General features: G+C 50.9%; 3 protein-coding genes across 6 annotated transcripts; 1 reads left to right on the top strand and 2 right to left on the bottom strand.

The window, feature by feature from the left end:
- Positions 1 to 969: 969 nt before the first annotated feature.
- LOC102538794 (diazepam-binding inhibitor-like 5) lies at positions 970 to 2,211 on the bottom strand. Of its 2 annotated transcripts, none has more exons than XM_072939086.1 (2): positions 2,037 to 2,211; positions 970 to 1,427 (listed from the first exon to the last, which is right to left on the bottom strand). In XM_072939086.1, exon 2 carries the CDS (start codon positions 1,370 to 1,372, stop codon positions 1,109 to 1,111), a length of 264 nt encoding a protein of 87 aa, XP_072795187.1. In that variant the 5' UTR covers positions 1,373 to 1,427; positions 2,037 to 2,211; the 3' UTR covers positions 970 to 1,108. The 2 variants fall into 2 exon arrangements, with proteins under 2 accessions (XP_072795187.1, XP_072795186.1); XM_072939085.1 differs by having other exon boundaries at positions 2,041 to 2,210.
- Positions 2,188 to 8,721, top strand: GEMIN4 (gem nuclear organelle associated protein 4). 2 transcript variants are annotated; one of them, XM_006214425.4, is made up of 2 exons: positions 2,188 to 2,320; positions 5,371 to 8,721. In XM_006214425.4, the coding sequence occupies exons 1-2, from the start codon at positions 2,311 to 2,313 to the stop codon at positions 8,538 to 8,540; spliced, it is 3,180 nt and encodes a 1,059-aa protein (XP_006214487.2). In that variant the 5' UTR covers positions 2,188 to 2,310; the 3' UTR covers positions 8,541 to 8,721. The 2 variants fall into 2 exon arrangements, with proteins under 2 accessions (XP_006214487.2, XP_072795185.1); XM_072939084.1 differs by lacking the exon at positions 2,188 to 2,320 and adding an exon at positions 5,149 to 5,169.
- Positions 8,722 to 9,905: 1,184 nt separating this feature from the next.
- On the bottom strand, positions 9,906 to 17,189 carry TLCD3A (TLC domain containing 3A). Of its 2 annotated transcripts, XM_072939082.1 has the most exons (5): positions 16,842 to 17,189; positions 16,335 to 16,418; positions 13,132 to 13,336; positions 11,887 to 11,982; positions 9,906 to 11,428 (listed from the first exon to the last, which is right to left on the bottom strand). In XM_072939082.1, the coding sequence occupies exons 1-5, from the start codon at positions 16,961 to 16,963 to the stop codon at positions 11,159 to 11,161; spliced, it is 777 nt and encodes a 258-aa protein (XP_072795183.1). In that variant the 5' UTR covers positions 16,964 to 17,189; the 3' UTR covers positions 9,906 to 11,158. The 2 variants fall into 2 exon arrangements, with proteins under 2 accessions (XP_072795183.1, XP_072795184.1); XM_072939083.1 differs by lacking the exons at positions 9,906 to 11,428; positions 13,132 to 13,336 and having other exon boundaries at positions 11,893 to 11,982.
- Between the last annotated feature and the right edge of the window lie 8 nt (positions 17,190 to 17,197).

Below are 17,197 nucleotides of genomic sequence, written 5' to 3'. Positions count from 1 at the left end.
TCAACTTTTGTTATACCTTATTTGCATATGATGTTGCAGAGTATAAACTGGCAGCCTATAAAAGCTTGTGTAAACCTACAGACAGGGTCCAGAGCTTGGAGTGTTAACTCCTTTGGGCCCGCTGGTGTAATAAACCTGAGTTCTGAGTTCTCCAAGTCTCTGAGTGATCCAGGTTGCTGTCACAACTGAGCTGTAACACTGAGCTGTAACACCAAGCTGTAACACCAAGCTGTAACACGTTTTTCTGCAACAAGCCTAGCCTTTGCATGGGTCAAGGGATGTGTTGTGCTCCTAAAATGAATCCCATTTACATATGTATGCATATTGTCCCATAAACATCCCCAAGCAGAAATCAAGGTTAGCTAATGGAGGAGTCCCAGGAAAATTTTGGTTGCATGGCTTTAAATGAGTCTTTCAGAGGCTAGGATTTTGAAACCATCTGTTCCAGTGTTTCTCAACTGCTGTGCTGTGATGGATGCATCAATTCACCAGTTACTTCACTGAAAGTTTGACTTCCCTCAAAATATTAACTTCATCAGGCCTGTGTTCAGCAGGATCTTTTGATAATAGGACTTGACTTTAGCTTTTTGGAAGACAAAGCTTCTTTCCCCTCTGTAATGTTGGTTAGCAGTGAATCAACAAGCCCTGAAGAGGTAAGGGGCCTTTAGCCTCCTCTCCCTTTCCCCCTTCACTGCCCGAGGCTAAGTCTCTGGAGAATGGTCTCACTGACCTCAAATCTGGCGCATTTCAAAGCATGATTCTCCTCCAGTTCCTCTGCTCCTGCCAAGTATCTACCTGTGCTTTGGCAATAGGAAGGCTGGGAACTTTCTACTCAGAATCACACAGAAAGCCAGTTTGATGGAACTTTCCCTAAAGGAGAGATGCTTTTTATACATTCTGGATACCTCCCCAGAACTCTCACAATCAGTTTGAGTTCATCAGTTTTTCAACAGCAGACAACCACTATCATGCAGCTTAAGTGATTTATTGATGTCTCAGATACGGTTGTTACGGTTTCGGGACATTTCTGCCATCAAGGTCTTTTAAGAAGCCCCATTCCCTACCAGAAGAGCCATGCTACTTCATTCTGTTTGACACTCTGTCCTCCCTAGCCAGCTTCATTTTTCTTTAGTTCTTCCACTTTGGCAATATAGATCCTCATGGCGTCCATCTTGGACATCCCTTTGTTCTCGTTCCACGCCACCCACTTGGCCTTGGCTTTCACATCGGTGGCAGGTGGGGCAGGGATGTTGCAGTCGCCCTGAGTGGCCTGTTTGTAGAAGCTGTACACCAACAATTTCTCCCGATCACTCACCGGCCCTTTCAACTGCTTGACAGCAGCGCAGGCCATCTCAAACTCCACTTGGCACATTAGGGCAGCTGAGGCTGGGCCCCTCTGCCTTTTCTAGGGGATCTGGCGCTAGAACCTGGAGGATGGAGAGTTAGAAACACTTGAGGATGGTGATTAAGTCTGGGAAGGAGGGAAAGGGAACGAGGAGACTGGGTAATGTGTGGGAAAAACATAGGATGTTTGCGTTTCCTCAGTGAGAAATCGAATGTATGTTTTAATAGAAAGTACAGAATGCAAACTGGGACCCATTGGATTAGATCTCCCCCACAGGGGTTCTCGTTCGCAGGGTGCATTTTCCGGGGAGAAGGACAACCTATTAACATTTCAAAAGCGTGTATGATGCCAGAAAATTATGGAGCTGCCGCTGCTGTCCAAAGGAGCGCTGAGGGGACCAGGCAGGTCAGAGCGAGAGCGAGTCTTCTCCCTGCGTTGGAGGAAGCCTCTCAAGGAGTGGTGCGTCTGAGCGGGTTAGCAAGCGGCTTTGTGAAAGGGAACAGGCTGCGGAACAATGCGGGGCCAGGGAAGGAGCTAATGGGTTGGAATGATTGCGGCTCAGGAGTCAGGGGACCGCACAGACACGTGGTTGAGCCGAGCAGAGCCTGGATAAGGGGGGCGGGCGATTTTAGGGCGGGGCCCGGGGAGAAGGAGGGGCGCGGCGCTCCTCGGCCGGACCAGTCGTGGGTACCTGCCTGTTGGCTGGTTGGAGGCCTCTGGCCGATAGACGGCGCTGTGGGTCAGGCGCTCCCGACGCCGCTGGCGCGTTGGTGGGACCGCGCGTGCGCGCGGAGCTGCGGAGAGCGGCGGCTGACCGCGCGGAGCCGGAGCTGAGACTGCGGGCGGGGGCTCAGGCGCGGCCCATTGTCCCGCCCCCCGGCGCCGCCCATTGTGCCGTGACGCCTGCACCGCCCTGGCGGCGTGGCGGGGGAGGGGCGGCCCGCGTCGCCGCCAGCGTCGCCGCCATGGACCTAGGTGGGTGTTCCGCTCCCCTGCCCCGGGCCCGCGTGGGCCGCGTCCGGCAACCGGCGACCACAGTGCTGAGTGGGCCGGGACTAAGAGGGACCTCCGGGTCGGGGAGGGATTTGAGAGGGCGGGGGTATCCTGGGGACCAGGGGTGTCCTGGAGACCGGGGGTGTCTTGGAGATCGGGGGTCGGCCGGGCTCTAGCTCCGGCCTTGCAGCTCCTCCGCCCGCCCCTTGCCGGCTCCTGGCCCCTTTCCAAGTGAAGGGCCAAGCGGAGGTGAAGTTAGTGTTCCCGACCGTGGGCAGGTTCGGGCACGTGCTTTGGAAAAGGCAGGGCTCGGAGGACGCCCCGGGGAATGCCAGATGCCCCGACGGTTTCATTTATTGAACTTATACTGAGTTCTTGAGCAAGTATCTTAACGCTTTTGAGGTCCTCGTGAATAAAACGGGATGGTGATATACGGTAGTATACACCTCACAGTTTGGGGAACGTTTTCCTTGAGATCACGTGTGTACCGAGTCCCGTCCGGTGCCTTTCGCAGAGCTAGCGTCCTTCAGACTTGGCAGTTGTGCAGAGGGGCTGCAGCCGCCGAGATGGCACGTGTATCGTGATTCCTCAGAGGCGGGGTCGGGGGTCGGGAATAGCTAGCATAAGTTGGAGGCTCCTTGCCCAGCCTTCCCACTGCCCACCCACCTCCTGGCTGGACGTGTTCTTAAGGGAATAAGATCAGAGAGCTGTCCTGGGAGAGTTGTGTTGAGACACCCCAAGATGTCCCGGCATCAGTAGACTGTAGAGAGACGTTCTGGCCCCTGGCCCCAGCCAGCTCGTCAGGGTAGAGTTTGGAGCCCTGCACCTGTGGTGATTTCTGTCCCAGCCCCACCACTTTGTAGTTCTGGCATACTTAGCAAATTGTGTCTGAGTCTTAATGTTCCCATCTCTGAAACAGAAATAGGCCTCAAAAAGATTAAGAGATCTTATCCACATGCCACCTAGCACAGTGCCTGGTACGGAGGGAGTAAGCACTTAGTAAACATATGGAGTGGGCACTCACTAGCACCAGTTAACCAGTGATAAAACGCTCAGGATTTGCCCAGCCGTCAACTGCTTCTGGGACTTACTCTTTCAAGTAGCGCAGCTGAGCTGATAGTGCAATAAAATCAAATTTACAGTCATAAGGGAACATATTTTAGGGGGCCCTAGGAGAGCAGCCTGAACCAGAAAGAAGGGCCTGAACCCTCAGAGAGACTCTTCAGCAACCTAACACCCCCAGCCCCACCCCACTGCTCCCCCCTGCACAGTCTGCCCTGGCCACTGGGCCGCTGAGGTGGATTGCCTTCACCAGTGAGTGGTATAGGAGTGCTACTCCCTTAAATGGTCGAAGGGGCAGGATAGTCTCCTGGAATCACGATTCTCTGCTGGCTCCTGGCCTCTAAAAATGGGGAAGATGTGTTCTTGGGGTCATGAGGGAGTGAGGAAGGGCCCTGGGATGGGGGAGAGGAATCCGGAATATTGAAGAGTGAACAGTGTTTTCACTCTGATTTAGTTTATGGGCCAAAGGAGACATGCCTGAGAAAGACCTATGTCCTGTTTCTAAGCTGGGGGAGGCAAAGAATAGTGACAAGATTCTGGTCCTGCCAACAGTGGAAAGGTTTAGGGGAGCCAGCGTTTAGTGAGCACTTAATCAGGCTCTTTGTAGCCTGAGTCTTACTGTAGCTATTTCCTATTTAATGCTCAGTAGCCCTGGGAGGTGGGATCAGGAGCCGACAGCAAGCACAGACCCAGTGCCCGGGGCTGGTCTAGTGTATATTGTTTGATCCTCACCGTCATAATGTGAAGTCTGTATTATCGCCACATATGAAGAAGGAAAGCTCAGAGAAGTAAGCTAAGATCTCACCGCTTTTAAATAGCAGAGCTAGGATTTAAACTCATGTCTGATTAAACATCCCAAGATGCGTTTTTTCCCCCAAACTTTTTGTTTGTTTTTGTTGTTGTTGTTTTTTATTTGGGGGAGTTAATTAGGTTTATTTATTTTAATAGAGATCCTAGGGGTTGAACCCAGGACCTCGTGCACATGCTCCACCTCCTAGCTATACCCTGCCCCCCTCAAGATGCCTTTCTTGGTAAGTCTGTATCAACTCGTGACTTTCTGAAGGAAGGACTTCTGAATCTAATGCAGTATTTTTTCTATCTACCTCTTGGTTTCTACCAGAGAACCAGGACCATTAAGTAGCTTGTTCTCCATGGAAAGAGCTGTGGGAATTGAACTTTCCCTAAGAGGCCTGACATTGGAAATCTGTTTGCAAGATAAGGGTTTAAGAGAAAAAGAAGGAAGGCATGGCTTGTCTGAGTGCTTGTGTGCCCACAGCTCTGGTCCCTGCCCCTCCTCCTCTGTACTGTTACTTGGAAGCTCAGTTGTCATGTCCTACAGTGCGTACTTGGTGGCCGCTATAGTTTGGTACTGTCCTTGTGCTCGCTCCTGCTTGCTCTCTCTCAGCCCTTCCTTCCAGATCCTCTGCTGGCCCGTCCTTCTGCTCAAGGGCCTTCCCTCAGCAATCCAGCTTTTCCTTTACACGGTGCCTTTCCTGCAGGATCTCATTTGCTTCCTTGGTTCCATTCATCCCCTCTGGGCAGGCTTCTCCCTGAGTCACATTTCAAGGCTGACTTTCCTCCCAGGCTTCAGCCCCGCATTTCCATTGCTGGAGAATGCCTCTACCCTAATGTTCTGCCTCGAACTCCAAATAACCAAAACCAATCAGGGTTTCCCTCCAAGTCCATCTTGCGTGTTCCTGTTTCCAGTGGTGCCCGCTGTCTTCCTGGTTCCAGGCTAGAGAGCGTGGGAGTTCTTTTTTATTCCCCAGGTGGGTCCTTTTGACTCCAACTCTGCAGCAGCTCTTAGATCCATCCCTTCTTTCCCCTCCCACTGATTTCGTTTAGAACCCTCATCATCTCTCCCCCTGACGGTGACAGCCAGTCCACTGACTGCTGTCTCTGTCTACCCTCTGCTTTCTCTTCTGAAGAATTTTCACCACATTCCATCCTATTCGACTCTGTCTGTGCAGGACCTTTGAATATCTGTGAAGAAATGACTATTCTGCATGGGGGCTTCTTGCTGGCCGAGCAGCTGTTCCGCCCCAAAGCCTTGGCAGAATTGACGAAGTCAGACTGGGAGCATGTTGGGCGGCCCATTGTGGAGGCCCTGAGGGAGATTTCCTCCGCCACGGCGTGCTCCCAGCCCTTCGCCTGGAAGAAGAAGGCTCTCATCATCATCTGGGCCAAGGTTCTTCAGCCCTCCCCCGCCACCCCTTCTGACACGGAAACTCGGTGGCAGGAGGATGTATTCTTCTCTGTGGGCAACATGATCCCCACCATCAATCACACAGTCCTTTTTGAGCTGCTCAAGTCCCTGGAAGCTTCCAGCCTCTTCATCCAGCTCCTCATGGCCCTGCCCACCACCATCTGCCGGGCAGAACTGGAGCGCTTCTTGGAGCACATGACTATTGACACCTCTTCAAAGGATGTGGCCTTTTTCCTTGACGTCTGGTGGGAGATGATAAAGCACAAGGGCAACCAGCAGGACCCCCTGCTCTCCCAGTTCCGGACGATGGCCCATAAGTACCTGGCCTCCTCAGATGACTTCTCCCACCCTCCAAAGAGGTTTAAGTCAGACCCAGACGTGTGTCCAACCATGCCCCTGCTGGCCATGCTGCTCACTGGGCTGAAGCAGATCCAAAGCAGGATCCTGTGCCCCGGGATGAAGTGCTGCACCTTAGCCAACTTGGCTGACATGCTGACCGTGTTCGCACTGATGGAGGATGACCCCCAGGAGGTGTCCGCGACCGTGTATCTAGACAAGCTGGCCACGGTGATCTCTGTGTGGAACTCGGACACCCAAAACCCATATCACCAGCAAGCACTGGCTGAGAAGGTGAAGGAGGCCGAGCGGGATGTCAGCCTGACCTCCCTGGCCAAACTGCCAAACGAGACCATCTTCGTGGGGTTCGAGTTCCTGCGCAGCCTGCTGCGGGAGTGGGGCGAGGAGCTGCAGGCCGTGCTCAGCAGCAGCCAGGGGATGAATTATGACAGCTACCGGCTGTGCGACAGCCTGACTTCCTTCAGCCAGAATCTGAAGCTGTACCTGGAGACCACCAGCCTGTCCAAGGAGGAGAGGCAGGTGGTCTCTGAGCTGGCGGAGTGTGTAGGGGACTTCCTGAGAAACACCAACAGGGTGCTGGAGAACAAGGGCCCGGAGAAGGACATCACCGCCTCCATCGCCATGGCCATCATCGAGCAGAAGATGGACCGGCACATGGAAATGTGCTACATTTTTGCTTCCGAGAGGAAGTGGGCCTTCTCAGACGAGTGGCTGGCCTGTCTGGCCAACAACAGAGCCCTCTTCCGAGAGCCAGGCCTGGTGTTAAAGCTGTTGGAAACAGTGATGGACGTCGGCACGAGTGACTGGGCCGTCCCTGAGCCTCAGATCAAACAAGTGATTGGCTTGATCCTGGAGTGTTACACACACCTCTCGCTGCCAGATAAAAATAAAGTCCTCTCAGGCGTCCTGCTTTCCTGGGGGCGCAAGGGCCTCTCAGAGAAGTTGTTGGCTTACTTGGAGGGGTTTCAGGAAGACCTCAACACGACCTTTAACCAGCTTGCGCAGAGCGCATCCGAACAGGGCTTGGCGAAAGCCATAGCTTCTGTGGCCCGCCTGGTGATTCTGCACCCGGAGGTCACGGTGAAGAAGGTGTGCAGCCTGGCTGTGGTCAATCTCGGCATCCACAAGTTCCTGGCGCAGATTCTGACTGCCTTTCCCGCCCTCAGGTTCACGGAGGAGCAGGGTCCAAATCCATCCCCCACTTTTGTGGTGTCATGCCTCAAAGAAACCGTCTGGATGAAGTTATCCACGCCCAGGGAAGAGAAGCAGTTTCTGGAGCTCCTGAGCTGCCTGGTGAGTCCCGTGAAGCCCCAAGGGATTCCAGTTGCTGCTCTTCTCGAACCAGATGAGGTGCTCAAGGAATTCGTCCTGCCTTTCTTGATGCTGGATGCCAAAGAGGTGGACCTCGGCCTGAGGATCTTCACCCAGACTCTCGAAGGAAATGCATGCCTAGAGGAGTACTGGCTGCAGGCCTGTTCTCCGTTCCCGCTCATCTTCAGCCTGTGCCAGCTCCTGGATGGCTTCAGCAGATACTGGCAGCTCCCCAAGGAGCAGCGGTGCCTCACTCTGGAGGGCAAGGATCGAGCGATCCACATCCTGGAGCTCCTCTGCGAGGTGGTCTTAGCCAATGCCGAGACCTTCTCCCCAGACATCTGGGTCAAGTCCCTGTCCTGGCTCCACCGGAAGCTGGAGCAGCTGGACTGGACCGTGGGCCTGAGACTGAAGAACTTCTTTGATGGCCACTTCAAGTGTGAGGTGCCGGCCACGCTTTTTGAGATCTGTAAGCTTCCCGAGGATGAGTGGACCTCCCAGGCCCACCCTGGGTATGGGCCCGGCACAGGCCTGCTGGCCTGGATAGAGTGCTGCTGCATGTCTAGGGGCCTCTCTGAGCGGATGCTCACCCTCCTGGTGGTAGATGTGGGCAACCCCGAGGAGGTCAGATTGTTCAGCAAGGGCTTCCTGGTAGCCCTGGTGCAAGTCATGCCTTGGTGCAGCCCCCATGAGTGGCAGTACCTCCAACGGCTGACCAGGAGGCTGCTGGAGAAGCAGCTCCTGCATGTCCCTTACAGCCTGGAGTACATTCAGTTCTTGCCTTTGCTCAACCTGAAGCCCTTTGCCCAGGAGTTCCAGCTCTCTGTGCTCTTGCTGAGAGCCTTCCAGTTTCTCTGCAGCCAGAGTTGTCGCAATTGGCTTCCCATGGAAGGCTGGACTCATGTGGTCAGACTCCTATGTAACAGTCTGACCAACCTCCTGGACTCAGTTAGGTTGATACAATCACTTGGCCCTTGGGCCCAAGGACAGGAACAGAACCTGACCCAGGAAACCCTATTTTTTTATACCCAGGTGTTCTGTCATGTTCTGCACATCATGGCCATGGTCCACCAAGAGGTGTGTGACCCCCTCTATGTCTTAGCCTTGGAGATTCTCACCTGCTACGAAACCCTGAGCAAGACCAACACTTCCGTTAGCTCCTTGCTCCAGAAGGTGAACGAGCAGCGCTTCTTAAAGTCCATTGCTGAGAACATTAGCCCTGAGGAGCGGCGCCAAACCCTCCTGCAGAAGATCAGCAACTTCTGAACTTTGTGGCTCAGAAAACAGCTGAGTCTCTGCTTAGTGGGGTCTGTGAGGGCTGGAGCTGAGAAACACAAACTTTTTTTGGTTATGTGAGCCCAGAAATATGACAATGACAGTGTAAAGAAAATAGTTTCTTAGGTATTTGTAACGTACAAATTATAATAAAATTCTCTTTTGAGTTTCATCTTGTCTCTTTCGAGCCTGTCTCATCACTATCTGAGCTCATCGATATTCTCTGAAATTGGGCTCAGCCCCATCTTAAAGGTCAAGTCAAGCTGGGAGGAACACGTTCATAGCTGGACTTCTTCACCCTAGAATTTGGCAAATAAGCCTAAAGGTGAAATCACCCAAGTGGACAAATTACGAGGTCCATGTGTTCTTTTGTAGTGAAATTCTCTTTTTAAGAGTTATTTTGCAGTTTCTTGGAAGGGGCAGCAACCAGGAAAAGGACTCTTTTCTGCCACCAGTTAGCTGTGTGATTTGTGGACCCCAAAGTCCTGTAACCACTGTAAAAGGAGAGGATTGGACCAAGAAAATTAAACATTGAGGGGTAGATGAATGACCTCAGGAAAACGTGTGTCTTCTGGATCGAGCACTTCTGCCACATGGTCTTAATTAACTCCATCCATTCATTGGATCCAAAAGAAGCGATAGTAAAACTGTCTGGTAAGCTGAGCAGAGACATGTTTGAAGGATTGGTATAATTGTCTTCTGCCTGGGGTGGGTTGTCATGGTTTTGGAGAGTGGGAGCAGGGAATGGTGTGTGCAGATGTGTGAAAATGCAGATTTAAGGCGCCCAGGATAACTCACAGAACTCTGAGGACTGGTTGGTGAGGTGTTCAGCTGGGAGGCAAGGAAGGACCAAGGAGGTGCCCCATCACCTCCTTTGGATCCACGCCATCACAATAGGGCAGTATTGGCGTTCCCTCCCTCGCCTAAAGTGGGCTGGCTCTGTGGCCTACAGTTGGGCTTCCACCCTCCCGACTCCTAACTGGGATTCACCTGGGAAGAGAAGAAAGGCCCTGACGTTACGTGACCGCTGGGCTTGGACTCTAGAACCCTGCAATGTACTCTTGGAAGCAGGAATGACAGAGACATGTTAGATGAGGGAGGAGCTAGGCCCTTCTGGAGGCTGAAAGCATTCATGTACCCCTTCCCCACCCCCCACCCCACCTCTGCCAGATACACAGATAAGAACACAGACCAGAGACAACAGCACACGATGCAGCCACTCCAGTCAGTTCCAGGATGGGTCTTAGGCATGGATGTATTTCACAAACGAGAATAAGTTGGAAAATATTAGTGCAATTTAATCACCACAGGGGTGATTTATAGATACACCAACAGTAAACAAAACAGTAAAAAAAAAAACCAAAAAAACAGCATTTTACTTTTTTTAAATGGCACCCATTAAAGACTGAAATAGTCAAAATTTGAGACACTGTTACACGCTCAGTACTTTAAAAGTTCACGGACAACACTGAATTAAAAGGCACTTTAAAAAATCTAGTTTTTCACTACCACTTGGGAAAAAACTTCATGGTAGCAGTTTCTAAAATCCATCCCTGTTGATAAGGAACAGTTAGTGTTGGCACCAGAGGATCCTTTTTGCAAACGGCAGGTGGAGGAGTCAGTCCACGTACTTCGGCCAGGGCTGTCCTGTATTCTTAGTCTCCAGCCTTCTGTGGCTAAATGGTGGTAACTCACATAGGCGCGGGCTTTGGACCACAAGCTCCGGCTTATCAGGAAGCAATCTAGATGAGACGTCTTGTGGTTGAGAATACAGAAGTCCATTTCCACTTCATATGAGAAGGACAGTGTCAGAGGGTGGGGTTACCCAGTGAATAGCACGGTAGCCATCATTTCACTTTACCCCTATAGTTTTTAACAAGCACATTCCGTGTGTGTGGATGTGGGGAAAGTTGGGCTTGGGGGACATGGTAAAAAGGGAGTAACATCTGTGACTGTTGGCAACAGGCTCACAAGTTGGACATTGGTCTTGCCAAGTCAGCCTGCAGAGGGGCTGACCTGTTGGCCTTCCTACCTAGTCAAATGCTTCAGGCTCCCATCCCTGCCTCCTGCCTGAGATTTCTGATTGGAAGTCGGTAGATAGGAGAATTCAATGTTGGCACACGGATGAAAGGATGAGGCAAAGGACCAGTGGGTTATCTAGCAAACAATGAAGAACTGCCGACCCACAACAATTTTCCAAGGCCAATGTCACAAGAAATTATTTTGAGAACCGAGTCATCACTTGCTTCTGCTGGCCCAGGGTGTGTGGATACTGCCCTTAGTGGTTGGAAAGGTGGGGAGCCCACCTCCATCAGGGCCAGGCAGGTGTCCCACTACTTATCACTTTGGGCTTGCATTCAAACCGCCGTGTTGCTGACAGAGGTCTGACAGGATCCAATAGTCATTATTACAAGAAAAGTGCTTTTGCCAAAGGGGCAGGTTAGAAGAGGGAGGTAATCTGAATACTCTTTAGAAAAACTCAAAGCCATCTGCTTATCAGTACCCAAAAGGCTGAGGCCACCCAGCGCACAATTTGGTCCACGGAATACTGGAGTGGAGGAGGCAGCTAGTGTGGGGAGGCACCCTTACTGCTTGACTCCCGGGAGCACTTAACCATCCTTTTTGGTTGGGGGAGCATCAAAGAGCAGGGCTGCCTTCTTGCACAGCAGAGAGAACCAGTAGATCTGGGGAGCGATGAGGATGGCATTGGCCACGTTGCAGTGGTAAGGGATACTGAACAGCACCTGGAGCAGGCTCAGTCCCTGCTGTCGGCCATAGGACCAGTACATGAAGGGGAAGAGGAGGATCCGACAGGAGAAAAAGGTGGTCAGCGTGAGGATTCCGTTCACCTTGTACAGCAGGGTGTGCTGCTGCTTTAGCTGCAAAAGAAGAGGGAAGGGGAATGTGCAGGGTCACCTTCGGGGAATGACTGGCCTGAGTCCCACGACGTCAAGGCTAAGCCTCTCCGTTTCCGACACTTGCAGAAAAGCTGATTGAGTGCTGCCATATGTATATATGCATAGAGCCTTGTATTCTTTCCAGCAGTGATGTTAAATTTGACCTAAGCCACCCAGCTGACAGTAGCCCCGGAACAGGAGCCCTGGATGAGAAAAGATCTGTGGCCAGGAAAAGTATATATAAAGGACTGGGTCAAATTTGAATCAAATGTAGTTTGGTCCCCTCTGGCTCGGAAGACCAACTGACATTTCAGTCTGTTCATGGTTCTCCTACCCGCCTACTCGTCGCACTAAGGGGGTGTCTCCAGACCCTGCAGTCTACTAGGGTAGAGCAGAGTCCGTTCCCTCGGTACTGTCTCTACCACTTGGTTCATACGTGCCTGAATCAGAACTCTGCCCAGCGACACAAATGGAGTGCTCAGTTCTGCCGTGAAGATGCAGCCAACAAAGAAGTCCCCAAGCTCTCCCCTAAGCCTCTGCAGATGAAAAGAGAAGAGAGAAAAACAATAGAAGTTAAGGAACCTCGGAAGGAAAATTCTACCTGGGGCTATTGAAAAGGGCAACCACACAGGGAAAGGGAAGTGCTTAGTGGGCCAGCGCAGCACAGTTCATACCCCACGGCCTCCAGAGCAGTGGTGCTCAGGGGTCAAATCCCCAGGGTCCAGAGGCAGCTGCAGGTGGGCTGATTGCATCACACACCGAGCTTCTCTGAATTTCCACATCAGCCGAAAGCTGCAGCCTACTTCTGGGTCTATAACTCGGTCACTTGGCCAAGGGCACTTAAGCCAGTTCAGTTCAACAAAATATGTGCCAGGCCCTGTGCTAGATAGTAGGGTCCCAGCACAATCAGGAGAGAGACTTGTTAAAGAAGGTAATGCACTCTGCCTCTCTTTTTATCCTTGGAAAAAAGCAAGAGAGCATAGAATAGCGGTTCTGTGTTTTAGTACCACTGGGTGAGGGAAGTCGGTTTCTTCATCTAGGATATAGGACTAACAATTTCTAATTCTTATTTCTGATTATTTCTAATAATTCCTAATGATCAAAGGCTATGAGTTTTAAATCAAGCGCCTGTCACCTGGTAGACACTCAGGAATGGCTAGTTTCCTCTCTGTATTCTCATGTCTCTTCCTTGTTGGTGGGGCGTTTTTAAATGGGAAAAAGTAGATCTGGGGAGATATTTATGAGGCTATTTGCTTTGAGAGTCTGTGCTTTTGGGACATCAAAATAATGCAGACAGCCCTCTCTGGGCATTGGTAGAGCAGATAACCAGTTGACTGAGCCACTCTTATTTCTTTAAAACAATTTTTATGTTGTTTTGTTTTGTACATTGTTTTTATATTGTGTGAACTAAAGGCAGAACCTTGGACAGGTGCTATGGAATCACAGGGGGCTGGGGGATTGCTGGTAAAGGGGGTCTCAAACATTTCAGATTGAATTCCTTTCTACACGATGTGCCTGGTGGAGTGGGGTGTTTCACTGTGGAAGCAGCTGGCCAGAGGGCAGGGGGTTGCAGGAGGAAAGGGAAAGAAAGGAGGCGCAATCTGACTCCTAAGTAATGGGATGCCCAGTTCAATAGGAGAAACAAGTGCCTGAGCCTGCTGGTGGCTGTCCTGGGAGGCCATTACCTGTGCGACCGGCACAAGGACAAAGAGAATGACTGCGTGGTGTGTGATCATGAGGCGGTTTTTACTTAGGAAGTTTCGGAAAATGGTGAGGGAATGTCTGCTGTTTTGGTCCCCAGTTCGGTACCATTCACAGAGGTACATGGCGTAGACGTCATATATCATGTATGGAATCAAAAACCAGACATATTCTCGAGCAAGCCAGTGCCTGAAAGAGAGCATAAGGATGGTCCGTGGAGTAATTATGGATATCATTTAGGGGGGCACAAAGCCAACCTCTTCTTAAAACACATTTGCTTCAGCTTTGTATTTAATTATCTGTTTTCTCTCCAAATACTTTACCATGAAGATGCTGAAACTGACAGATAAGGAGAGTGAACAAATTACAGGGCAGACTCGTAAGTGTCCAAGGCAGAAAGCAAGAACTCACTCAGCACCACATGTCACTATTTGCCTGATCTTGATACTCATTTGTAATGGATTTTCTGGTATTTTGTGATGTAAGCTGACTTTGATATAGATATGTCTACCAATGGTTCAACAGCCCCACCAAGAAACTGGTTTGGAAGGTGGCCCAAATCTCAAATCCAATATTTCCAGTTTAACTCCACTCAGTTACTCAACAGTTGGGAGTTTCCTCGTGCATCTGTTTGCAGCCCCACTTTAGGGAGGTTCTGGGAAGCAACCCTGCCTAGTTTCCTTACAATTCTACAGCTAAACCCAGTTTCACTCATTAAGAGAAATATGTCTGGAAATGAGCCCCGAGTTCAGGGACTACCTTACAGCAGTCAGGTGCCAGAAGAGAAGCTAGGACAAGAGACAGTGTTCCTATTTACTCGTCCAGAGGGGTGGAGTCAATATCAGCTGAGTCAAAATTTATCACTGTCCCAGAGCAGATTAGAAGGGAAGTCTCTATAATTTCCAAAATTTTACTCCCAAATGATAAATAATCTCTCTACAGAAAATACATGTGAAAAAAACCCTAAACTGAAATTATGTGCTATCCCGGGAAGGATTAGATCCACTAAGTCAACAGAGTTCTGTCGAGCACCCGTGCTTACCACAGCATAACCAATTAATAAAAAAACAATAAAACAGGTGACAGCAAATTTAATACACATGCAGGCAAATTAATTAGCCAAGTTCCACTGAGGCAAAAAGATGCAGTATTTATTCTACTGCCCATCTGTGGTGTCCAGTGCTTTCTTGAAGCAATTCCTAGTAAAATAACTATGAAGAGCTACTGAAAGCTCAGCTGAAATATAGCTGACCACTTCCCTTGAATGGAGCCTAAGGTTTTAATATTTTGCACATACTACCAGTTCAATAAGATGTGAAATTGTGGCTGTTAGTTGAATTCCCTGAAAAGTTGCTAGTGAGAGATCTGGTTTGTAACCTTAGCTACCAGTAGCCTGGACCTTAGCTTTCTTTATAAAATGAAGATAATCATCTTTGTCTTATTTCCTTGGCAAAGTTATTGTGAAGATTAAAAAAAAACTAGATGTGTGAAAGTCCCTTTAAATGTAAAAAGTACTATCCACATTAAAGTGTTTAAATTGAGAGACTGCCTCGAGCTGTGACCCTCAGCCTTTTTAGGGATCTGGATCTCTAAGAATCTGATGAAATTATTTTGGGGGATTCACAGATACCTTCTCCTATCTATAGACATTCTATATGAAGGCATAAAATGAAAAGACACATAATAGGAAAACATTTGGGTGTACAGAATATGAACTCCAAAAGGCTTTTTTTTTTTTTTGATGATCTAGGTGACTTTAGAGCATCCTTGTGCATCCATGTAAGGTGAGGGCACAAAAAGGTGGTGTCTGTCTACATTTTGCAAGCAGAGAATGTAAGGCATAAAGATACACAAAAGGAGGAGGACCCTGCAAGCCAAAGTCAGGTTTGCTACAAGGCTCAAGCCACTAAGATACGGCTTCTGAGGGGAGAACAGTGCTATGGAACTGAAAGTTAATTGTGCCCAGATCTCTTTCTGAAATGTGTAGCAGCTGCCTGCTGCTTGCCCTCAAGTCAGCTCCCGTCAATGCTGTGGGGCTGCATTTGTCTTAGTTTAATCTCTGCAAAGGAAGCAGGTTTCAAGTTTGACCTGATAAACTGGAGGCAGTGACGGAGCTTGCTGCATGATCAGAAAATGCTCAATTACAAACTGAATGCAGCCAAGCAAATGCTGTTAGCCCTTGGTGTAAGCAATCAGTCATATGACTATCTTCTCAGCATCTACAATTCATCGCCAATAACTAGTTTTGTCTAAAAAGAGGCATAAGAAAAAAAGCACAAGAACCATGATGGCAGGATTAACCCCAAGTAAGATCCAGGCACTAAATTTGCAGGTCACAGTGAGATAGATGCCCCCCTCAGGCTTCCCTCCCATTCCAGCCTCAACAGGCGGAAAAGCAGGACACTTTGCAGAGTCAACATAAGGATCAGAAAAGGCTATTAACTTTCCCTGCACATCTGACCATCGCTCTTCAACTTGTGAGGAAGGGGGTGGTTCTAGGAGGACAGGTGAAAAGGGTGGCTTTAAAAGGAGGTGAGGGGGACCACCACTGCCCAGGTCTAAATACTATACAAAGTACACCTGTCTGGCATTTGATTTGTTTCTCTGGATGCACATTTCCTGTCCTGCCTCTGGACTGAGCTCTAAAACACATACAATTCAGTTTTCTGAAAGTTCCACAAAACTCATCACCTTTAACAAACCCAGAGGAAATATAAGAGCAGCATTTGTAAGGAAAGGGATGATGGATCTGTTCCTTTCCATAGAAGGGCTCTGCAACCACACTGGATACATCTTGGCCAGTAAATGCTCCAGAGTAGGGGCCCCACCGAGATCATTTAAAGGAAGCAAAAGCCGTACTTGCACTTTTGAATAATTTTCACACTGATCTGTCCCATAAAGAACTTGGATTGATAGACCACACGGTCCTCTAACACAGCACCTTAAATCAGACTTAGACTCTCTCATTCTGTAGCATTTCTTCAGTTTACCTTCTCCTAAGCTAGCAATGCTGAAAGAGGTGAGGAGAGGAGGGAACTGATTATGGTGCCCAAATTTTACCCATTAATCAGCTACCTGACAGTATATGCTGATAAAGAACTAGTGCCTGTGAGCCACTCGAATATGGAAAGTTTGAAAAAGTTAAGCCCTGTGATTTGTGCAGCTTTCACCTGGCATTGGATGTTACCTGTCGGAGACCACGTTTCTACAGGAACGGATGATGATGATCCCGGACCCGGTGGCCAACACAGCCTGCACTGAAGAAACCAGCCTAAAGAGGGGCAGAAAACAAAAAGGGAGGCGGGGGACGCGCTCAATCCCGTCCTGTGGACGTAAAGCCGGAACTCCACCTGACTTTCCCTAGGCAGCCAGGGAGCGGAGGAAAATGGTAGGGCCGCCAGCGCGCTCCCGAACCCCAAGGCAGCTGGCAGATGTCGGCAGCACGGAGATGTCCCTCCCGATGCTCATCGGTGTGGGCGGCCTCCCACCCTCCCGCCTCCTCCGTCTCCTTCCCTCCTGGGCAGGACGCACAGGGTCTTCGGAGCTCTGGGGCCAGCGCCGCAGAGGGGGCGAGAACCGTGGAGGCAGCCCCCTCGCTTCCTGTTGCCCCCCTTTTCCGCCCTGGGTTCCGCGCGGGGCGGGCGCAACCGGGCCGGGGGGCCGGGCGGGCGGCGGGCGCGGCCTCGCCCCGTACCTGGTGCTGATCATCACGCAGTCACTGTGGGTCCAGGCGGGCCGCGCGCGCCGCAGCCCCCAGGTGCAGAGCCCGAAGAGCCCCGGGAAGAAGAGCGAGCCCCAGGCCAGCGGCAGCAGCATGGGTGCTCGGGCTCGGCCGCCTCGCTTGGCGCCCTCGGCGTGGCTCGGTCGGCTCCGCGCGGCTCCGGGACTGGCGCGGCCCGCCCGCCGCTATTTCTACCCTCCGCCCCCGCCCCGGCCCCGGCCCACCGCGACTCCGGCCGCCGCCGGGCGCTGGCCCCAAGCCCACGGCGCCACTCTCCGCGTGACCAGGCCGCGAACCGCGATAGGCGCGGGCCGGCCGGGCGGGGCGGG

Source organism: Vicugna pacos, chromosome 16 (assembly GCF_048564905.1).
Source record: "Vicugna pacos chromosome 16, VicPac4, whole genome shotgun sequence".
NCBI classification, from domain to species: domain Eukaryota; kingdom Metazoa; phylum Chordata; class Mammalia; order Artiodactyla; family Camelidae; genus Vicugna; species Vicugna pacos.
This window is presented reverse-complemented; position numbering and strand designations above follow the sequence as displayed.